The sequence below is a fragment of the Aphelocoma coerulescens genome, chromosome 3 (genome assembly GCF_041296385.1).
Source record: "Aphelocoma coerulescens isolate FSJ_1873_10779 chromosome 3, UR_Acoe_1.0, whole genome shotgun sequence".
NCBI classification, from domain to species: Eukaryota; Metazoa; Chordata; class Aves; order Passeriformes; family Corvidae; genus Aphelocoma; species Aphelocoma coerulescens.
Genome location: NC_091016.1, coordinates 15918182 through 15941536, shown reverse-complemented (window position 1 = coordinate 15941536; position 23355 = coordinate 15918182). Strand labels below are relative to the sequence as shown.

At 49.2% G+C, this 23355-nt stretch overlaps 1 protein-coding gene across 1 annotated transcript; it reads left to right on the top strand.

The window, feature by feature from the left end:
- Window positions 1-274: 274 nt before the first annotated feature.
- On the top strand, window positions 275-22674 carry LOC138107012 (TOG array regulator of axonemal microtubules protein 2-like). The gene is made up of 16 exons (XM_069008342.1): window positions 275-405; window positions 1673-1719; window positions 3676-3957; window positions 5355-5443; window positions 6390-6540; window positions 7634-7795; window positions 9805-9937; window positions 10774-10879; window positions 11642-11877; window positions 13366-13518; window positions 14672-14789; window positions 15749-15852; window positions 17217-17421; window positions 18598-18814; window positions 20152-20238; window positions 22421-22674. Exons 1-16 carry the CDS (start codon window positions 275-277, stop codon window positions 22672-22674), a joined length of 2475 nt encoding a protein of 824 aa, XP_068864443.1.
- Window positions 22675-23355: the final 681 nt, after the last annotated feature.

Genomic DNA, 23355 nt, shown 5'->3' with positions numbered 1-23355 from the left:
TGGATGCCAGCTGGCAATCCAGCCATATTTCCAGAGAAGTGAGCACAGGGATAGAAGTGGCAAATGTGGGACATGGTCTCTCACTCACCACTTCCCTTTCCATTCCCTGTCCTAGACCAAGCTGCTCCATCAGTTTGACATTTCTGCCAGGTCCCAGCTAACACCATGGCTAAATGTCTTCAGGCATGAATGGGGGCAAGGCTGGATGCTTGATCTGAGGAGTACTGTGTTCTACTCTTTGCAGGCTTCCTTGCTGTTTTCCAGTGGTGGGGATATGAAGAAGGGGTCATTGGGACCACCTTTGATCCCCCCAATACGCAAGGCAGTGAGTCCCCCTGTGAGCAGTGCGGCAGCGTCTGTCCCAAGCTCTCTGCAGCTGGATTTCCAGGAGTCCCCGGAGATGAGGTAAGCCAAGGTGTCTGCTGCTCCAGTGTGCTGTTCCTCTCGCTCTTTCAGTCTTGTGAGGTTATTTTCCACAGTCATCTCTCCCATGTATTTAGGCAAACCTCCGTGTATTCCCCATTTTGCCCATCTGTGGTGATCCAGCGCAATGGCAAACCCAACACCATATGCCCTAAGAGCAGAGGTGGTTGTGGGGAAGAGGAGGCAGGGCTTAAGAGCTCCTCAGAACAGGTCCTCTGCTGGACTTGGCTGCTGATTCCCTCTATGATGTTTGTGGTGTCATTTGGGAACTGTATTGCATGGATCTGGATACTGCAGTTCTTTGAATACTGTGATCCTTGACTGTCAACTTCTGCAGCCATGAGAATATGGCAGGGCAAATATTGGCTACTGAGGAGGTGTCTGCAAATTCAGGTGCTGCTTCTGTAAATGTCAGGCGTGACTTCTCTGTGCCTGGGCCTCCACCGTGAAACCAGAGCCCAGATAAAACTTGGGGTACAGATGTATAATCTGATCGATGTCTAGTATTTCGATCTGGGCTTAAGATCAAAGAGGGCAAGGTGCTAGAGAAGAGTTACAGGACTGTACCTGATGCAAAGATATTAGCTTGGATATAGGTGTGAGAAAATGTAGCTGTCAAGCTTATCCTAGTGACAAGGATAAGGAAGGAGTCACAGAAGATGCAATTGAAAAGCATCCGTAGGGCTTTTAAAGTGCAATCTGAGTATCCTTACCTAGCAGCTGAGTTGGAAAAGGCCTTTTTGTCCTTGAAAGAGCAAGCAGGTGTACTGTCATTCTCAGGAGAGAGCAGTGCTATGACCCCATGTAGCCCGAGACTGTCACCAGTGTAAGGCATGAGCAGGCAAAGTCAAGCTTTGTCAGGAGAACAAAAGTAGCTGCCCTCCATACAGACTTGTGTCTCAGCTCAGCAGCTCTTGCTGCTTCACAGAGGCTGTAGGAGCCACTTGGCTCCAAAAGGAGAGAACTGGGCAGGTCTGATGCAAGTTGAAGAATGACTGCTGTGTTTCAGCCGGAGCTTGGCAAGCTCTGTGGGACTCCAGCAACTGAAAGCTTAAGGACAATTCATCAGCTTTGCAATTGGGTTTGCAGTTGGGTTGGTTTGCAGTTTTGCAGTTGGGTTTATGTGTTGCATTTCCTCCTTCATCAGGGGGACCATGCTAAGAAGGTTTGCCTCCTTTGTTGCTACACACATTCCATGCCCTTCTCTTTCTACCTGCTCATATGTTCTTTTGTCCTCCATTTTCTCAAGGCCAAGATCCAGCAGCAGAAGCAAAGAGAAGAACTCTGAACATGCAAGTAGGTACAGGGCATGTCTGTCCCTAAAATGACCATTGGAATGCTGATCCAGGGGTGGCATTGGGACATTTGGGTTGAAAACCATCCTGCTTTAAATTTCTTCGAATCCCTTTCAATTCCTTGATGGGCTCAGTGGACTCTCCCAGAGCCTGGTCACTGGGAGTGTGCTCCGGTGGTGCAGCGAAAATTACTCCAGGAGCTGCACTGGTACCTTGGGGCTCGGGAAATGTGCCACAAGAAAAGAAAACATTCCTCTCCATCCTGCACATGCCTTTCGTCTCCCTGCACCCTTTCTAAGGTCATAATTAGTAGAGAAAAAAAGACATTTAGCATGAAAGGAGAAATGTTCCCACTCCTTCCTCCTGCCTTTGAAGGAGGACACCTTCCCTTGGGGCAGTTTCTGTGCTGAAGCCTTTGCGATCTGAAGGAGATTCATGGACATTGCCTGGTTTTGCATGGGGAGAAATAGGGAAACCTCCTTAGACAGAAAGGCCTTGTTAATGTTCCAATTAAGGGGAAGGAGACTTCCAAATGGATGCAGCCTATGCAGGATCAGAGTTTGTCATCCTCTGACAGCACAGGCCTAAAGCCACCTATGGCAGGTTCACGATGGCAAATCTCTTCCCCGACTCTCTCTGCCCGTGTCAGTAGTGCAGGCTGAGGCTGGGGGAGGAGATGGCTTCTGCCCTGTCCCCCCTCCCTGCCTTGCCTGAGCCCTGACAAGAAGAGTTGTGCCAGACAAAATGCGGTGTCTGGTGCATGTGTGTCAGCCCCTGCTTTCAAGTTCAAAGCCTCAATGACAGTGGTGTTGTTCCTTTGCCATCTCTGGGCGTGGAATGATAGGAGAGGTGAGATTTGAAGGAACAATTTTGCTGATGCAGAAAAAGGGATCAGATCCACTGGTCCCTTGCCTCAGGGTTAGTTCTGCCAAATCCTTGGCAAGGCCCCTTTGGAATGACTCCGTAATTGCTGATATGCAGCTGGAATGCTGAATGCATCTGGGGAGAAGTATTGCTGAGTATGTAAGGTGGCATTTTAGCTGGATTAATTCTGCACTAGAAATGAGCTATCTCATTAAAGCTTACCTGTTACGCTTTTATAATTGTGCTGACCATTCTACAGGGGAAAAAAATCCTGATTTAAGACAGTTATTCCTTTTTACTGCCCTGCTGTCACATGATTTTATCATCGGTGGAGGCCTGTACAGAATGATTAGTTCTCTGAGTTTTAAAAGCTCCGTTGGAGAGCATTTCAGATTAACCTGCCCCTGCCATTTCCATTAAGAAAATTTTGAATTGTCAGGATTAGCGAAGATCAGAAATGTTTTGAGGCAGGTCATGTTTATGTTGGGTTTGGGTGTCTCCACAGGGGAGAAAGCAGGGAATAAACCCCTGGAGCAACAAAGCAGAGAAAAGCTGGAACGTTTGCATGAACAATGTGCTCCCTACAGATATGGGCTGCTTGAATACTGGGGACATCTAATTTTGATTGCAAATCTTCTGCAGCTTCTAACACGTGGTGCCATTGTTTGTGTCCCAGCACTGCCTTTGTTGTAAAGAGAAATAAAAACCACCAACAAAACCCAGCCGAGAACTGAGGGGGAGTTACAGAAACAAAGGCCTTGAAAACTGGCTTTGGAAAGCAATTACTTCCTAGGTGGAATTGTCAAATTCTAGAGACCCCCCTGTGGGTTGCCAACTGTTTGGAAGGAAAGGGATCCCCAACTAGTGGATGAGCCATGAGCAGCACAGAAGCAAAGTAGTGGAATGTCTCTCTCCTGTCCTGCCAGCTCCATAGAGTTCAGACCAATTATAGTGATGCTAGTCTCATGAAAAATAAAAACAAAGCGATCTTCTCAATATTAAAACACCCCTCGAGTGCCTCACCCATTAGTTGTGGTGATTGTAAAGGTGGGAGTTCAACTAACTCACTTCTTCCCTTGTACCTGATCTACAGCTTCTTCTGAGTCTACAACAAAAGCCCAGAGGAAGAAAAAAAATTCATGGTGTGTGATAGGACCTGGGATGCCTCTGTTCCCAAGGGACCTGGCTGAACTTTTCGGCTTGGTGCCAACTGACGTGCGGAAGCCCGGCCTTGGCAGTGCAGGTCTCCGCTCGCAGCCTGCTCAGGGGGCCTTGGCCCAGGAGCCCCGGCAGGGGCAGCTGAGCAGCGCTGCCCCCGGGGTCACTGCCAGGGAGGACACGGTGAAGGCTGAGCATGGCTCAGCCTCACAAAGAGGTAAGGCGGGAGCTGGGCCGCTCTCTGGCGGGAGGAAGGCTCTTGTGCCAGCCTAGAGAGCCTGGGCACATTGCCAGGGAACAGTTCTGCCCTGCATGTGCCCCCTGCAATGAGCTGTGCAGCTCCCAGTGCCCCGTGTAGCTGTAGGGCTGCTCAGCTGTGGGGCCGGGAGAGGAGCAGGAGGGTGCGTGTGCAGCTGAGCCATTCCTGGAAAGCACAGGGCTCTGGGCTCCCTGCTGTCCCAGGGCAGCCCAGAGGCCAGGCTGTTCCTGTGCTGGCTCTCTGGAAGTGGGTCAGGGTGTCTCCCTGGTCTGCCTCAAGTGGCTGCTGGCAGGAGCGTGTTTCCCTGTGCAGCTCTTTAGAAGTTACCTGGGAATCTCTCCAATGAAATAGTGTAGCTTCAGATACTTTATGTTGGTGGCATTGTGGCCTCTGTCATATTTTGTGTCTCCACTTTGCACTTGGGACTGACTGCACTGCTCCCAAGGAGGTTACCCTGGAGTCAGTAGTTTTTCCCTATTAACTTCCCAGATGCTCTTACCTTCCGAGGCCTTGCCCCCAATCCAGAATAGCCCTCCTTCCTCAAAGCCCATATCTAACTCTTTTTTATTATTAAGCTGACCATTTTGCAGGGAAAAAAATCCTGATTTAAGACATTGGTTTTTTGCTACTTTGCTGCCATGTGATTTTATCCTCTGTGAAGCCATGTAAAGAGTGACTCATCCTCTGAGTTCTAAGGGCTCTGTTGGGGAGTATTTCAGAACGAGTTACATTGTTCCACTTCCATTAGGAAAATCAGCCTTTAGTCAGACTGGCCTGAAAGTGGCCCAATCTCACACAGTTTAGAATGAAAATCCTCGGGGAAAGCAAATGATCCCGTTTCAAGAACACAATTCACGTTTGGCTAACACTCCTGCAATCCTAAGCTTTTCTTTTCATGTCCTCTAAAATATTGCAACAAAGAGAAGAAAATACTGATCTAAATGCTTACAGGTATTAGAACCCAGGAGTTCTTTTAGGACCCAGGAAGAAGATGTGTACTAAAATCAGCATGAATTAGGGCAGATAAGAATCTCTGTCAGGAGCAAGCTCCGTCTCTGCCCTTCTCTATCAAACACAGCGGCTCTCCAGCACCCAGGGGTGAGGCCTTCATCATGCAGGAGGTTTCACTCTGCTGGCCAACAGAGCAATGCCATGTCTGCTGCCAGTGCACTGTGGCAGTAGCCCATCCATTGGGAGAGGTTCTAGGCATATGTACCTTGCTGCTCTCAGACACAATCTCTGGGCCTTATCAGAGCTCCGCAGTCTGGAAGCTGTCTTGCCTGTTGCCCAGCGTGGCGCTGTTGGGGGCTTGAAGTGTGCCAGAGATTTACAGGAACCTTTGCTTCCATTAACAGGCCTCCCACTGAGCCAGGCCAAGGAGACGGATCACCCCACCGGTGCTGGCCTTACGAATGCCGAAGCCCTGAAGGATGGCTTTCAAAAGGTGAGGGATAAGGACAGGGATGAGCAGACTTCCTTTCCAGTGACTGTTTAGTGTTTGGCCCAAAATGTCCCTGAAAATCATAATCTTCCACTCTTGGGGGATGGGGATTCTCTTGGGAATATATTTGACAGCTCCAGAGCAATTGCTTGGCTATTTCCAGTGGTGGCAAGGTCACTGGTTTGGAGATGGTGCTAAGGTCATGCCAGAAGCATTCTTTATGTGCAAAGGCCCTTGTAGAGAAGTTCTGAATGGCAGAGCAAGCTACACATCAGTGAATGTGGGCAAAGTGCATCCTCGGAAGCACAGAAGCAAGGATTCTAATGCTGAGTGTAAGCAAGGCTGCAAAATAAAATGGGAGACTTTGATTTTTCCTGGTTACCTTTCTTGCTGTATCTCACAGCCCTCTCACTCTCAATTTTTCTGCACATTAACATCAATGTTTCTGCAACTTGTTTTCACGTGACTCCTCTTTTTGGCCTCACGGTCTCTGAGAGCAGCTGAGTCCTTCAGAAGCCAGAAGTGAGAAACTGCTGCAATTCCTGGCCATGAGTGTTAAGCAACAGCTAATTACCCCTCCTTGCTGCGTATTGCACATGGTTTTTATTCTTCCTGCCATGTAGGAAGGGAACTGCCTGCCCACCGGTCATGTGGGCTCTTCATCTGTCTTGGAGCACTCCTGTGATTTTCTTGCTTCAAGCAGGGCCTCTTGACATAGGCGGAGAAACAGTACCTTGGAGCAGTGGAAGGTTATGGCAATAAAGCGTTCCACCTCACTGTGTGTAATTGCCAAGGTGAGGACAGGAGACATTCTTCAGGAACCATTGGAATGTACATGGAGCTGCATCAAGGACTGTGGAACTCGATGGACTCTGTGCTCCTGATGAGATGTTGTGTCTGGTTTGTGTGTCTCTGCTTACAGTCTCTGATGCATTCCCATTGCATGTAGATCCGTGCTGCATTGTGCATTTTGGCTCAAAGGAACTTAGAGCGGAATCCAATGGGGCCTTTGGAGACAGAGATCAAGACAAAGAGAGAAAAGGAAACGTCCTTGCAGCTGCTTCCACAGACAGTTGACCCCGGGGATGCAGCTGCAGCAAGTAAGTGGTTGCTACACCTGGGGTCCTTTCTGATCACTCGCTTGCCCTCTGCACAGTGTTGCCCTGAGACCGGGGGGCTGTTACACTCGCATCCAAGTGGGAGTTTGCATAGGATGTATTTCCGGTCCCCAAAGAAAAATGGAGAGGCATGAAGTGTCTTGCCCAGGGCCTCACTGAGTCAGTAACAGAATATCAGCTTCCCACCTTCCCCTCTGAAGTCCTTCAGAGTGTAAAATTCTGTCTTGCAAAGTACACTGGGGCTTCAGACTCTCTCCTGGCTAGCAGCCTCCAGGAAAAGTGGGTCCAAAAGAATGCTTTTCAACCAAGGTGCAACCTGGAAGAAACAAAATTCAACTCCTTCTAATGAAAACCCCAGAGACCCTTCTCCCACCACTCCCTGCTGAGGAGCTGGCGCTGTAGAGCTGTGCTGAAGCCCCGAGCCAGTGCTTCTGTTGTAGCCCCAGGAGCAAGCAGCGTTCCCGACTGAATCCCGGCTGAGGGGCTCTGACTGCAGTGCTGTGTGCGCTGCCCCAGGGCAGCAGCAGGGACCTCAGGAGGCAGCACTCAGCCCGAGGGCATCACGCAAGGTTATCTGCGCTTTCTTTTGGGAACTTCCCCAGCCAGCTTCTGAAACAGGGAAACAAAAGAAAAGCAATACTGGGGTTTCCTTGTTTCTTCAGGGAAGCATCCCTGCAATTTGGTTTGAAACCAGAAGAGGGTAGATTTCGATTAGATATTAGGAAGAACTTTTTTATAATGAAGGGGATGAAACACTGGAAGAGTTTGGCCCGAGAAGCTGTTGTTGATCGATCCTTGAAGGTGTTCAAGGCCGTGTTAGATGGGGCCCTGAGGAACCTGCTCTAGCTGAAGATGTCCCTGCTCATGGGAGCTGGACTAGATGGTGGTAAAAGGTGCCTTCAGACCCAAACTCTTCTAGGAGTCTGTGATTCTGTGATCACTTTCCCATGGTACTGTGCCACTGTTATACTTGAAGTTCGTTGGGATAACAAAGAGACGTTACCCAGCTCCAGGAAGTTTTCTGGGCCTTTCCATTGTCAGCCTCCACTCCCAAGCTCCTCTTTGGTCCCTGCAGGCTTTAGCCTACTGCCTGTCAATGGCACAGCTTCCAGTGTGCAGAGAAAACACCCTGGTAGTGCCTTGAAGGAGAAGGTCTTGAGGAAGCAGGACAATGTGCCCTTACTGCCCAATAAGCCCATCATCCATGGAGACGGCAGCTTCCCACGCAACTCCTCAGGTAAGCCTGCTCCACAGCAGCTTTTTCCTGCACCGGTTTTCCTTGCACAAGGAGCGCAAACCGCCTCCTGCCTCAGCCACCACAGCTGGGATCTTGGGTTCATAGCCTGTGCTGAGAATGGACAGCAAATCTACTCTTGAGTTACTCCAGCTCGGCAGTACTGGAGCACTTGGTTCTTAGAGATCCATTGGAAAGCTGAGCTGCATAAAGTAGTGGTAAAGACCTAAGCTCTGGCTTTTGCCCATCCTGATAGACCAAACTACAGCACTGGTGCCAGGAGGCAGCTGTAACTGCAGGGATGAGCTCGGGGCAGTCTGGCAGGGTGTGCTCACTGTGCACCTCCGAGTACCACCACGATCAACTGTCCGCTCTCCATCTTGGCCCTCTGCCTGTGCTGCTGTCCGGCTCTGCAGCCAGCTTTCCTGCTCTCCCAGCAAGGGTTGTCTCTGCATGGCAGTCAGCCACTTGGTGCAGCCGTGCTGCTGCTCCCAGAAGTGCCCAATGGCTTCTCGCTGCTGCCATCCCACGGCCTGCAATGCCAAGAGGGAACAAGCAGCGCCTCCTGTGTCACCCCACCCAAATACAGCGGCCTGTGTAGCAGGTGACAGCCAGGAGGGGCTGCCTGGTGCTCCCAGGCTGTTTGCTGCCCGCCGTGAATACACAGCACATAGTCCCTAGTGGCTCTTGCCTCTCCTTTGAGGGCAGCCTGCCTGTGCTATGATCCTGAGTAGGGTGAGATAAGAAGAAGGGAGCTAGGAATGATACTTTGAGTGCTCTTTTCTAGTGATGCTACTTCCATGGTCACAATTGACCAGAACTAGCCTGACGTGGCTCCCCATTCATTCTGAATATAGATGTATACATCGACATCCTGCTGCAGTGACACCACTGATGGCAGTGACAGGGCTACATCAGTGACAGCCAGATTAGCTCCCATCTGAATATTCTAGATTCTGTGCAATATTTAAACTCCATCATTTGAGACAGCTCAGATGTTTCCATGTACACATTAGAAAACGACCTGTTGAGTGCATGACATGAAATTTATGATGAACAGTCCTTTTGATGACAAATGGGTTTCATAAGAAATGGATTTATCGTCTGAATTTTCTCATACCTTGTAAACTGACTATCAAGAGAGTTCATCTGCCCACAAATTGCATCTGTCTTTAGGTATTCATATCATCAATTTGCATTTGGAAGGCTTTTTTATCAACCATCTGGGCTAGAGATTCCATTTTTCCATAAGAGAAAGCTTAGGCTTGCACAGTGTGCACACAAGTCCATTTGATGGCAAACAAATTTCACCTCAGCATCTTTGAAATACAGCCAGTGTGTACTTCACTGAAATAGTAAAGATTTGTGATGCTTAGAAAGAACAAACTCCATGAACTACTCCCTTCCCAATAGCAGGCTGAAATGTAAGTGCACTCAGCTGCCCTCTGTCTAGAGCAGTTGAAGTCAATGGGAACAGAGGCGCTGTGAGGTGTGAAGGGTCAGGTATCGCTGTTCCCTGGTAGTTGCTCTGAGGGGATTCAGCCGGGCCCAGCAGGGCTCGGTTGTTCAGGCTCGGCTTGGTGCTGTCACGAGGCAGCTGCAGGTCTTTCCTCAGGGAGTTGCAGAGTGCCTCTGTCCTCAGGGCTCGGGGAAATCAGGGTGCTGAGACAAGAGAGGCAGCTGAGGGGTCCCTCCTGGGGTAGCAAGTCCTGCTGGTGGGCACTGTCTCACAGGGAGTGGGAGCTCTGCGGCCTCAGGAAGGTGCCGCTGGCTGTGGTACCTGTGGCACTCGGGAGCTGGCGCTGTGTGGGCAATTGTCAGGTTTAGCCAAGGAGCTGTGCCCAGCTGGGGGGGGCTGGGAGAAAGCAAGGAGCCAGAGAGCAGGGAATTCTCTGAGCCAGTGCCAGTTTGTACCTCATGGAAGCCTGGCTGGGAGATGGGGCTGCAGGCCGCTCCATGGCGGGGTGCCTTGCCCGGGGCTGCAGCGCTCAGGGCTGACCCTCTCCTTACAGTGACCCCGCAGACGGCCACTGGTGCCGAGCGCCGAGAGGAGCCGCTCCGTGGGAAGGGGCAGAAGGACGGAGCCTCTTTGGAGCCACAGCAGTCCTTGCTCGAGGCACTCTCCTTGCTCAGCAGCGATGACTGGTAAGAAAGGCCCCGTTCCCTCTTTCTCCCTCTTAGCGTTAAGGTAGGTGAGGAGAGTATCTTGCTAGTGCCTCTGAGCCCCAACAGCCCAGAGGGCCGAGGGGCACCAGTGAAACCACTCCAGAGCAGAGAGAGGATAAAGATTTGAGAGCAGCCTTTTCTTGGCCTTGCTCTGCAGCAGTGCTCCAGCTGCAGCAGGTCCGTGCTGTTTCCTCGCTTTGCCTGCTGCTCTGTGGAGCTGCAAAGGAAATCTTGAGGGAAGAGAGAAAGCTGTGGGACAAGATGATTTGCTGGCTGAAGCCAGAAGCAGGATGGCAGCAGTTTGGAGTGTAGAGATTTGGGTGCCTCAGGGCCCAGTGGGACTGAGTAAGATTTGTCTCTGGCCCCACTGCTGGCAGCAGTGGCAGGAGTCGGGGTCTGCCTGTGACCTTCCGCATGTGAGTCCCAGGAGCAGCTACAGGGAGTTCTTCTTTCTGAGAAATGCACTGAGTTGTGCCATAGAGTCACAGGGAGGTGACAAGAAACAGCAGCATGGCACGGTCTCACAGCTTCCAGGAAGCACTGACATAGGGACTTCATGTGCCAGAGACTTCAGAAAGGCTGCCTTGTTAAACGGCCACAAACGAAGACTCTGAAACCCCTCTGTTTGCCTCTTGGATTTGTGTATGCTTTTGACAGCCACAGCAACCTGTGGCAGCGAGTGCCACGATTTCATCAAGTACTGCCTGAAAAGCACCTCCCTTTGTTTGACTGAGCCACCAGCCTGGTAATTTCAGAGGGTGCTGCCTAGTTCTTGGGTGGAGAGAAAGTCAATCTTTTTGGTACTTGCCTTTCAGGGAGCTGAAGGAGAAGGGACTCTTCAGCATCAAACACCTGGCTGAGTCCCACTCAGAAGTCCTTCTTTGTAGACTTCGTGAGGTTTGCTTGGCACTTACCAACGAGGTAAGAACATTGTTCTGAATCGTCCTCCGTGCCTCATACACGGTGTGTAGAGTAGATATGTGCCTGTTCATCTCCCTGTGTGCTCAGGGACTGCCTTCATTTCTGTTTCTAGACCTTATATTTCTCATGTCTGTCAGCTCTCTATAGGATCTGTGTGCACGTGTAGCTCTATTTACTGCTAGGTCGGGCACTCTCGGGCACTCTCCTCTTGGAGCGAGCTGCCATTATCATGCAACGTGCAAATGCAGAAACGGAGACACCAATTATGTTATTTGCTGCAGTCCAAATCTCTGCCCAAGCTGTGATTCAACCCTGCCAATTAGTCTGTAGACTTGAGCCTGTGTTTTCTGTTTCCTGGCTGAGGGCTTCAACTGCTGCTGTTGCTTTTTCAAACAGGAGTAAATGACTCCTTTGTCTTTATGGCTTGTGCCTTTATGGTTTGAGAGCAGCCCTTGCTTTAATTTGTTTCTTTGTTTTTTGAATAAAAGGGCCTAAAACCAAAGCAGTGGACATTACAGAAGAGTTAAGTAGAACACTTTAAGTGAAATAATATGTTTCAGGCCTGCAGTAAGCAGGCCTGAGGCCTAGCACAAGTTGGTGCCAGAGTAAGTGCCTTTCTGTGCTTGTGCTCTTCTGCTCTGCCTGTGCTTTTGTGTTCCCCAGGACACAGCTGGAAGTGTTGTCGTTTCCTGGGACTTTTGTCTAAGGCAACTGGTTTTCTTTTCAAGGTGATTCTTATGTTTCCCCTCATGACTTCCCCAGGTGACCAACCTTCGCTCAAAGGTGTCTTACTGTGCAATCGTCACTCTTGGAGAGCTCTTTGTGACCTTGCAGAAGGACATGGACTCGGAGGTGGATGAGGTTGCTCGGGTCCTTCTCCAGATGGTGTGGAACTCCCCAGAGTTTGTTCAGAAAGCAGCCAGTCAGACCCTGGGAGTCATGGTGGAGCATGTGACTCCTGCACGAGCAATGACTGCTCTCATGGACAGTGGAGTCCAGTAGGTTCTTCTTGTCTTAGTGATATTCTTCACCTTCTATTGTGTGGGGGGGAGAAGGGCTGAGAGAGAGAATGGGAATGGTGGGAGGGAAGGGTCCTGTATCCTGCATCTTCTGTGAACTCAGTGACTCTCCGATCAACCTCACTTCTTTCCTCTTGTCACCTATTTCTGCCCTCGTGCAGCCCATTAGTTGACAGAATCACAGAGCTGAATCAGAATATGCTGAGTTGGAAGGGGCCCATCAGGATCATCGAGTCCAGCTCCTGGCCTTGCACAGAACACCCCAAGGGTCCCACCATGTGCCTGAGAGCGTTGTCCAAAGGCTTCCTGAGCTCTCTCAGGCTTGGTGCTGTGACCACTGCCCTGGGGAGCCTGTTCCAGTGCCCAGCCACCCTCTGGGTGAAAAACTTTTTCCTGATATCCAACCTCAACCTCCCCTGACTCAGCTTGCTGCTGCTTCCTGGAGTTCTCCCAGTCTGTCCGAGTTGCCTAGATGTGGTGAATGGCGGGCAAGTGAAAGTGCCTGCAAAGGCTAAGGATAGAGCCCTGTGGTTTTGTGGGAAGAGGGACAATTGCAACTGCAGCTGTGAGCGCTCTTTGATATTTCACAGCCCTAACCACAGAGGCCCTGGGAAAAACCATGCATCCTCATTATGCCATTCCCTTGAGAAGTAAGGAGGGTTCTTGCTGGGGCATGGAGCACATGGGGGACAACGTGCTGGGTGTGGCACAGCCTGCACAGCAGGTGCAGCTCCGGCCAAGAGGAGTCTTGTATGACTGTCCTGGCCTTAGAGCCCCCCTTTCTATTCAAACTGATGTCTCATGTTAGCCTTGAGATGATGAATCACTGTACAGGCACCTTCACAGGCCGACTGCCATGGGACAGCTGAACCAGGTGCTGCCTTAAGTGTTGGTGCTGGGCCTGATAGTCCCCAAGAGACACTCTCTAGAACAGGACAACCTGGCTAAACTGACTGCCACCCTTTCCTCAGCTTTGGAAAAGGGGGAAACGTTCAGATGTATCTCTTGCCAAGCCTCACAGAAGAAACCGGCTGCATTGCTGGATATTCTGCAACTTCATGTCCCACAGCGTGTTTTGCCTGCATTTGTTTTTTTCCCAAGGTCTGCAGATTTGGGGGTAAATGGGTGGAAATATCCTCAATCCTGCTGCAGCTGTCTGTGTAGCGGCTGGCCCCTGATGGGTCAGCCTGGCTTGTCTTTAATTTCCCTCTTTCTCCGAGTGAATTTGGGGAAAGACATTGAGTATCAGATAGTGCAGGGAGACTGAGTTCCTCGCTCTTGCTTGCAGGCAGTCCTTCTGTACAGGGCTAACTTTGTGGTTCTCTGAGGACAGAACCTTCTACAGGTGTCCCAAGTGTCAGGGAGAATCCAGGCCTCCTTCCCCCAGCAATGACAGCATGCTCTGGCCAAGGCCTGCGCTGTGTCCCTCTGCTCCCTGTGCCCCAGTGTTTGCTCTCTTCTTCCCAGGAGCCGCCACGTCCAGGTGCGGAAGTGCGCGGCCCAACTCCTCCTGTCCTTGATGGAGAAAACTGGAGTCACGAAGCTCGCAGGAACGCCCAGGGCTGAGAGGCTGGCGCACGCGGCAGGGACGCTTGCTCAGGACTGTCACGAGGACACAAGGTAATGATCTTCATTTCCCCTCCTAAAACAGGAAAACTGTTGGGTGTCTGGCTGTAAAGGGCAAAACCACAGAAGAGTGGAAGCTAAAGGAAATATTAAGTTACCTCACTGTGTGGATGAGGTTCACAGAGTCACGGAATACGCTGAGTTGGAAGGGACCCATCAGGGTCATCGAGTCCAGCTCCTGCCCGTGCGCAGGGCCCCCCAAGGGTCACTCCATGTGCCCGAGAGCATTGTCCAAACGCTTCTTGAGCTCTGTCAGGCTTGGTGCTGTGACCACTGCCCTGGCTTGTCTGGGGAAATGACTGTGCTGGGGAACCTGAGGTTGTCCCGCAAGAGGGAGCATTGCCAGCTTCCTGGGACTGGAATGAGTCTTTCCTGAGATCAAAAGAGCCATCAGATGAGGCAGTCAAACAGTTTTGCTTGGCCTTAGGTGCACAAGACAAAGCCAAAATGTTGGCTAATGTTCATCACTGAAGGATCCCATACATCTCTTTCTCATTAACTTAAGACTTTCCTAGAAATATTCCAGGGATCTTTAGCCAATGTATTCAGTCTTTCTAAACCTCTTCTGCAGATTTCTATAATGCTGTTATCTGGGACTGAATGACCTCCAAATTGCTTCTTGAAGAAAACTGTGGTTTCCTAGTGGCAAAATCAACCCAAACCACCAAAATCCCCTTACTTTGAGGATTAAATTCCCATTAATAGCTGCCAAGAACGCATGAGCAACTAGCTGCCCCTGTGCATACATATGGTATAGAATAATCAAAAGCAAGCATGAGGCATTTGGTCCTGGCTTCCCTGCCAGTTAAAGAAAGGCAAATGACTGTGCAATGGCAGCAAGGCACTGCTAATAAGCTCTGACTCAAAGCAGAGGTGTTTCGCTTGTTCCCTGGGATCCTTCGATGCCACAGAAGCGCACCCACAGTTTCAGAGTGAGATTGTATTTTCTGTTGCCCCACGTTCGCCTCTTGTCTCTTGTGTTCAGCTGACAGCACTGTGCAGTGACAAGTGGAGGTAAATCTCTCTCTTTGCTGAGTAGGTAATGCCTTCTCATGCAGGTATGGCAGCTGCTGAGTTTAAGGTATCAGCTTATTCTGTTAACACTCCTCCTTTGTTTGTTCACCTTTCTTTCTTTCTTTCTTGTTAGGCATTATGGACAGGAGATGGTGAAAATGATGCTGAGTCACCGAAAATTTAACAGGCTTTTGGAACAATCTTTTTCCACCCGTGACCTGGAAGATATTCTGACAAGAATTAAGAAGAAAGTAAGTGCTTGGTAGGAGACATGTCTCCTTTGTGCAAGTATTGCCACTGCTGATATGAGATCAAACATACCTAATCTTATCTCATTCCTTTTCTGCCGAATCCTTTTGCTCCTGGGAACGAACTGTTGATCCTCAACCTGTTCATCTGCAGAGCACAAAGGAACTGATAGATAGTATTAGGGGAAAAGTGTAGTATTGGATATTTTGAATATCGGCCACAAACAGGGAAGGGAAAGAGGAGAAAATGGGTTTACATTTAAGCATAACCCCCCACCCCACTATCCCTACTCTGCCCCCAGTGACGCAATTAAGTGAGAACAGTGCTTCTGGAGATAACAGAGTCTTTGCAAAAGACACAGGAAGCAGTAGTGCCAAGAAAATTTCCAAATATACAAAAGATGTCCCAGTCAATCCCAATTACTACAATTACTGTCTGTCTTCTGGCAATACTGCCCTGCTGTCATGCCCTGTGGAGCTGGAAGAAGCTTGGTGAATTCAGCAGCATCCAGTGGAAAATCATTTGTTTGCCTGGAGGTTTTTTTATTCTTTTTACCTCCATTATAGAAGGGAGTGTGCCTTTGTGCAGCAACAGGGAGAGTGAGTGTGGCACCAAATCAACTTCCAACACAATGGGCCAACCTCCAAAGAGTCCAAATTTTTCTGCAGCTTCCTTTAAGAACATTCGTTCCCTACCAGTTTGCATTATTCCCATTTATGCTCAAGAGTAATGCATTTGGGATTTTAGACTGCTGCTCAGTATGGTAGCAGCCACAACCTGCCTTGGGCTATTGAAAACAAAGAGTTGGCATCACTGAACCTCTGGCCTGTTTCCTTCTGTAAGTTCCGAAATGTTTGCCTAAGCCTTGGTAGCAGCGATCCTGGTTCTAAGTTGTGTTTTAAACAGGTAATTTCCTATTTTACATTCTAAAGATCCATGGGGTTTCTTTATGCCTTTGTAGGGGATGGAAACGCAGAAGGCTGAGCACCCATCTGTCCAGGAGCCTGTGAAGAAGAGGAGCGATGGCTCGAAGAAGCCCCAGGCCACATTGCCTTCTAGTAAACGGTACTGAGCACTTTAGTTAGATGTGACAAAGCACATGACAAGCTTTACATGTCTCTTCCTCAGGAAAATCTTTCCGGTGGAGATGACCTGTGCCAGAGATTGTTTCCTTTCCCTACAAATGCTCTATCAAAAAATATGTCTCCTTCTGCATTACTCTGAACACAACTTCTCTGGAAGGGTTTCCACAAAAAATGGGCGACAAAAAGACACCCATCGGTTGCAGCTCAGAAGATCCAGTGCAGTGGCAAGGACAGTGCTGTGGAGGCTGTGAGAAGGCCATGTCTCCACTGCCTCACTTGGGACAAGTAAATTCAAGCAGGGTTTTTTTTCCTCTGAGAGCAGTCTTTTTCAGATGGGGGTTTTGATGAGAAGTCCCAGTCTTGAAGCAAGATGCCGTTCCCCAAAATAGCACTTCCCATGCATGTGGTTTGGCCTTCCTGAACCATGGTTTTCTTACCCTCAGACAGTACCAAGATGAGTAGTAAGTAGCAAGCCAGTTCCTGAGCAACTTTGGTCAACAGGTGTCTCAATGTGGACGTTTTGTCTTGACATTCCTGTCCTTCATACCGTTTGCTTGATGGGCAGCATGTTTGGTTTATTTCCCCCTGTGCTGCAATCAGCATTTGAGACAGGAATTTGGTCCTTGCTGTCTCTTCCTGCCAGTGGGAGAGCTACTTGTACCTGTTGTCCTCTGATAACAGAGGGGATTTATTTAGCTCTGTCATGCTCAGCGCTGGCAGGAGAGTGACCACATGGCTCAGTAGCATAGTCAGGATCTTCCCATGCTCATGGAAGAGACCGGCTGATCCAAGAGAGTTGTTCCCAGTGGGTTTGTTAGGCTGTGGATCTAGTCTCTAGGGAAGCAATCATGTGAGCGTAGTGCTGGGATGTCTGGCTTCTGTTTTTATCCCTGTTACTGATTTTCTGGATCCTTCAGATATGCCCCTATCCATCTGTTCAGATGCATCTGAGCTACTTTTCCAGATTGTCATGCCTGCTGTAGAGACACTTCTCCAGAGGGATGAGTTTCCTTATTATAAGACACACACCTCCCTCATGATGAGGCATTTAAACTTGGAAGTAGCGTCTCTCTTTCCTCACAAAGCAGTGCGACATGTGTACCTGGGAAGCTGTCTGGAGATAAGTGAGATGCATCTCATCCTTGGTTTTCCTGAGTAAGCACTGGTGAGAATGTTGCTTGCAGATTGTCTCCTGTAATGATTGTCATGAGGTGTCACGTTGTTTTTCAGGTCAGGATTTTCTAGCTTGAAATCACATCATTAGGAAACCTCCGCAAGATGTTCTGCTCACAGTTAACCGAAGGTATGATCACCAACAGGTCCTAATTTGGTTTTATTTTCCAGGGTGAAGTCTACCTCTGATGAACGCCTCCTACGCCGCCCAAAAGCCCAGGTCACGTTACCTCTGGCTGTGAAAGAAACGGAGCCACTCCAGAAGCTTTACAATCTCCTGGAAGCCAAGGAGTTTAAGACACGGATGGAAGGAGTGGCACTCCTCCTAGACCTGTGTAAAACCAGCCCCCAGCTCGTCTCCACTAACACTGTCCAAGTATGTAGGGTGTCTTCATTGTTCCTTTCCTTTAGCTCCTTTCCCAAGCCTGTAGCAGGAAAGTTAATTCAGTGTGTCTTGGCACTACATCCTGGCTGTGTGGGACAGGCTGGTGCCTCTTACCCTGAAATATTTAATTCAGCTCCACGCTTCAGGACAAGTTATTTCAGTCCAGATATATTTGTCTGGCAGGTGCCTATTGATGTTGTTCATCAAATGAGGACAGAGTTTTCTGCTGGTGTAACTTCTGCTGTCTCCTACTCCCACTTGGGTTAAGTGAAGGGAATGCAGCCACTGAAAGCGTGGCAATTATTCTCTAGACAAAAAAATGGGTTTGGATGGGGAAGAGAAGTATCAGGCTGGGCAGGTTTAAACCAATTTTTTTCAAAGGATACTTCTGTAAACTCCGACTTGTCTTGCACAGGCACAACTCTGGCTACTCGTTTCCATCGGCATCCCTATTCCTCTTGGTAAAGACGGTGCTCACCCTTCTTGGGGGGGTCGTTTTTTTCTCTTTGGAAAAGGAGGGAAATAGCTAGGGACAGATCTCTTCCTTCTCCTCCCAGGAGCTGCTTTTTCCCTTTGTCCAGAAAATGGTGCCTGATAATGTGGCTGTCAAGGGACTGAACCTGCTCTAATGAGAGCGGTACAGCACATTAAATTTCAGAAGTCTACCTGCTAGGTAGACAATTGGTCTGGATCCTGGAAGAGTTGATCCGAGCCCTGCACTTCTCCAGACACAGGTTCTGAGACAGACGGAACAAAACCTGGATCTCCTCCAGCCATAGTTTTGGCAAAATCATAACTGCCCTCAGAACTTGAGACAACTGTGTAGAAAAACGGGCATTGTAAATATCTGGTTCCATACTTGGAAAGCAAAGATACTGTTTTGCATCAATAAATGGGATTAATTTAATGATTTAGATGTGGAGAGAAACACCATAGGAACTATTCTGTCCCCGCCCAAACCTCTTCAAAATATATGAAAATCTTTCAACCAGCATGAGGTTGCGCAACCATTCCAGTGAGTGGCCCACAGGAAAATTGTGCAAGCAAGTGCTGACCTGACAGGAAGGATCACTTTCATCTTTTACATTGCTGAGTGCTCATTTCTACATCCCTTCCTCAAACAAGGACATTTTAATCCAGCTTTCATGTTGTTTGTTCTCTTCACAGATTTTTGATTATTTTGTCCCGAGACTTGGTGATACGCACAAGAAAGTGAAGCAGAAGGCGCTGGACGTGCTGGCTGAAATCATAGGCGTCCTGAAAGATGCCTTAAACCCGGTGATCATCTGTTTGGTTGAAGGAATAACAAACAACCTAAACTCAAAGGACCCCGGGGTTTATGCCGCAGCTGTGAAAGCGCTGGAAGCATCCATGGCTCACTTAGGTAAGGCTGAGCCCTGGCATGGACTCTCCTCAACTGTGTCTCTGCCTCTGCAAGTCAAGAGAACGCTGAGTGCCTTGACAGCTGTTGTTGTCTGTGGAAACCTCCAGCTGACATCCACCAGAAGCTGTGCAGGTGCAGTCCTTACGCACCAGTCCCCCAACAGGCCTGAATGTGCATCGGCATTTCCCAAAAGTCCCAGGAGCCCTTGGCTCTGTGCTGCTTGTCTGAAGAGGAAGTGCTGGACTACAGCTTTGCTGGAATTCAGGGCCAAAGGGATGTTTGGAGTTTTCCTGGTCCCCATTTGACTTCCCAAATGAATAGCTTTGCTGTTGGCATGAAGGGACACCGGCGCATCAGAACCTCTGCAGAGCAGCCTCCTGGGAGGCTCCACATTATAGGCATTAGCTTCATTAGGACAGCAGGATCAGTTCTTTACTGCATGCTTGCATGAAGATAATTTGGGACCTCCTTTTTGTATTTCATGCAGGAAAGGAGCTCTTAATAATACCCTGCTACTGAAACCCACACTGGGGTGTAGCTCTGTAGTGGTTCCCAATGAAGCAGATTGCCTGCTTTGTCACTGCCAGCCCTGGTGACCCTGTGAGGGACCACAGTTCATCCCACACATGTTCTGTCTCCAGGAAAAGCTTGCCTTGGCTTATTAGAGTGGTAGGACTGGAGGCTTGCAGGATAATGCAGGCAACAGCGTCTAAACTCAAACAAGACCCCCAAAACCGCAACAGATAGGCACAAGGAAAACTAAAATACATACGACGGTCAAGTATTGGGAAATCAGTTCATTTTCCAGTCTCTCTGCCAAGATCTGATTTCACAGATGTTACAAAAACCCACAGGATACTGAGGCACTGAGCAGTAATAGCTCTTGTATGAGTAACTTGGTGTCTTGTCCCTAGATCCACACAGGTAACCTGCAATTTAAAAACAGCTTATCCTTCAGGTGGGAATGGATGTGTGAATTTTGGAGCCTTCTCACCCTTTTCCATAGGGGAGGGAGAAGATCACTTCTGCAAAGCTCTGGGATGCAAAACCTTTTCACTGCTTACATGTGATTGAACTCTTGAGGTCCCTGATGTGAAATGTTTTACATAGCTCCTGGTACAGCAGACAACTTTGGATTTACAAATGTGAAAGGAGAGCTTTTCTTTTGGAATTTAAAATCCTCCCAAGTAGGCTGGAAGGAAAGAAGAAAAGGATTCAAAAATCGGCAGGAATTTCCTTTCTTTTACAAAATGTAGTTGCCCCTGCCCTTTCCCTCCCCACTGGCCTTTGTCTTATGACCTCAGAAGAGAGAGCAGAAATGTGTGTTTCCCTTGTAGATAAAGTATCACTGATGAAAGAGTTCAGCCACCGAAGGAGTGAACTGAAGGGCCAAGCTCTGCTGGATGTCACGGAGCATCTCTCAGGTATGGCCTCCCCTTCTAAGCCAAGAGGTCTTCCGAGGCAGAATTTACAGGGAATGCCAGTGAATAGACAGGTCCAAATCAGGAGGTGCTGAGCTTGTCCCTCCTGCCCAATACCCATGGAAGGTGTATTGGGCAGGTTTTCCCTGGCTGCTGCAGAGGTGTGCAGCATCTGAGATGGGGGCGGCGCTCGGCCTCGGGGCTGAGCTCTCACTGGGGCATCTCAGAAGCCGCCTCTAGGAAAGGGAGGGGCTAAAAATTCCCAAGCTGGCTCCTCTCTTGGAAGCTCCGGGACAGCTCTGATCCTTTAGGGAAAATGGTGGCAAATGCTGTTTCAGGGGATCCATTTGTTTTGTCCTCACAGAATTCTTGCTTTGCTCTTGGAAAGTTTTGAGGTGGAAGCCTGCAGTGCCTGGGGGTCACAGCTTAGGTCAAAACTCAGCCCACACGAGCCTAACAAGGCCCGGATTTTGTGCAAGGCAGCCTTTGGGGGCAGAGGGGCAGAAGCAGAGTGCTGAGGCTCCCTGCCTGTGCTGTCAAAGTGCCATTGGACTGAGCATTTCAGGGTGTGCAGTCAGGGTCTTCCTATGTCAGCGCTGCCCAAAATGCTCCAAATGCAGCTGATAATTGATTGCTCAGAGGAGCTTGCTATGTCAGCAATAGCCAAGGGATGGAAAAATGATAATCTCAATATATGCTAGAGAAGACAGTGTACAGCCTTGCTTTATTTATAGCCTTGCTTTAGCTGGGGCTAAATCCACTGCTAATTATGCCAGCATCTTTAAATGCAAGGTTTAATACACTTTGTGTCTTCATTCTGAATCTCAAAAGGGCACCTTCAGCGATTGGAGTGTCAAAGGCCCTTTACAGAGCATTTGAATAAAGTAGATCTCCAGGAATAGGGAAGTTAGTTTTGCAGCTATTTTAATCTCTTTTTCAAATAAAGGAATTCAACTGGAATTAGGACTTCTTTAGAAAGAGCAGATGCTCTCTCTGAGATTTAGTGGCAATCTCTCTGAGATTTCTCTGCGCAAGTTGCGTAGTGACCGATGTCTTTAATTGCATGTAAGCTCAAATGAACTCCCATTTTAAAATGGGTACCGTAAGCCTTTTCCTGCTTAGCAGAATTGGTTTTAGGTACTTTCAGGAGCTGTTTAAATGTTGATGACTGCTGGTGGATTAACAGCATAGAGAAAATGAAGTCTCTTCCACCACAGAATAATAAATGGCGACTACATAACATTTTGCCTGGTCAGAAAATAAGAATGGTCCCCAGACCATATCAGGTTTTGATCTCTCAGCCAGATCTGCCATGCAAGGAGCCTGTTGGTAGTAGATTTTTGTCTGTGTTTGATACAGTTCAGAAAATGAGCAGAGAGCAGGCTTTGGAGACAGCGGGAGAGAACACTTGTGTTTTGGTTACATTTCTGTCCCCTGTGTAGCATTCTTCTCTCTCTATTCCCCTATTTCAGCGCACATTGTAAGAAAAAATGCCATTAACATTGTGAGGGGAAATGCCATTAAAATTTGGAGAGGCTCCAATGCCATGGCAATGGGGTCTGGCTAATTACCTAAGACAGCCTGAGGTTTGAAACAGCTGTTTGTTAGAAGCCACAAAAGCCTTCTGCCAAAGACACCGGCTAGTCACTGATGTTTCAAATCCAGCTGTCAAACAGCACCCATCTCTGGTGGGCTGGAGTTTCCAAGTGTGGTCTAATACTGCCCTTTGCCGTGTGCCACCAAGCAAAGGGAAGAGCCAGATGAGACTTTTGGCACTTGACATCAAAGGTCACAACAATGGAATCATCCCTTTTATTAGAAATCTCTCAACTGCCTCTCTATGGTGCATTTCAAAATCTTTGGCGTGGGTTTCGACAACTTCTAAATGGAAATAAACGGCAATTTGACATTTCAGTCACTGTTCATGCAGAAATAAATTGTGGAATGATTTAGTAAAGGTGTGAAGTCTGCCACAGGTACAAGGCTCTGTTTGGAGAAATTAGTCCTGAGAGCTTGGTGGTTCTGTTTCGGGGATGTTCAGCTGCTTTGCCCATTTCTGGATCATGAGGCTCTCACTGTTATTTCACTGATCTTAGCCAGAGAGACTCCCAAAATCACAAGTAGAGGTAGATCCTTGTTTGCATTAAGGCTGGTGGTTAAGAAGTTTGTGTCTCTCTTCCGGCAGCGCTTGTGGGATGGGTTTATCCCAGGAGCCCCGAAGTCGTCCAGCGCTACGCCCTGCCCGTGCTCTGGTCCTTCCTGGGGAACAAGGCGCTGCCTGTCCGAAGCGCCAATGTCTGCACTGTGGTCACCAAGCTTGCCTGCGCCCTCTACAAGGTGATGGGCGCCAAGCTGAGGAAGCATGCTGCCAGCCAGCCTCCGCACGTGCAGGAAAACCTCTCCAACATTTTGGGCTGGTGGAGTGTCGATGACCTGTAGAAAGATGACAAAGTGCTGCGTTGGACACCTCCGGATGTGACTTCTTAGCTGTGCCAAAAATGACAGAATGCAAAGGAAGGGTGTGCATCTGCCCCCGCTCTCTCCACCGCCCTTCCTAGTCGTGGCATGGGGTGCCTGAAGCAACTTCCGATTGAGGACAAGGTGAAGGCTGAGCATGGCTCAGCCTCACAAAGAGGTAAGGCGGGAGCTGGGCCGCTCTCTGGCGGGAGGAAGGCTCTTGTGCCAGCCTAGAGAGCCTGGGCACATTGCCAGGGAACAGTTCTGCCCTGCAAGTGCCCCCTGCAATGAGCTGTGCAGCTCCCAGTGCCCCGTGTAGCTGTAGGGCTGCTCAGCTGTGGGGCCGGGAGAGGAGCAGGAGGGTGCGTGTGCAGCTGAGCCATTCCTGGAAAGCACAGGGCTCTGGGCTCCCTGCTGTCCCAGGGCAGCCCGGAGGCCAGGCTGTTCCTGTGCTGGCTCTCTGGAAGTGGGTCAGGGTGTCTCCCTGGTCTGCCTCAAGTGGCTGCTGGCAGGAGCGTGTTTCCCTGTGCAGCTCTTTAGAAGTTTCCAGGTGGTCTGTCCCATTAAATACGTAGCTTCAGATGCTTTAGGTTTGCATTGCGGCCTCTCTTATATTTTGTGTCTCCACTTTGCAGGCATGACTGGTACAGTCTTATCAAGAAG

Coding starts and splice junctions, on each gene's coding strand:
- LOC138107012 (XM_069008342.1), top strand. CDS start 275: ATGAAGAAGGGGTCATTGGGACCACCTTTGATCCCCCCAATACGCAAG. Junction 1,720..3,675: donor GAAGAACTCTGAACATGCAA/GTAGGTACAGGG, acceptor CCTGATCTACAG/CTTCTTCTGAGTCTACAACA. Junction 5,444..6,389: donor TGAAGGATGGCTTTCAAAAG/GTGAGGGATAAG, acceptor CATTGCATGTAG/ATCCGTGCTGCATTGTGCAT.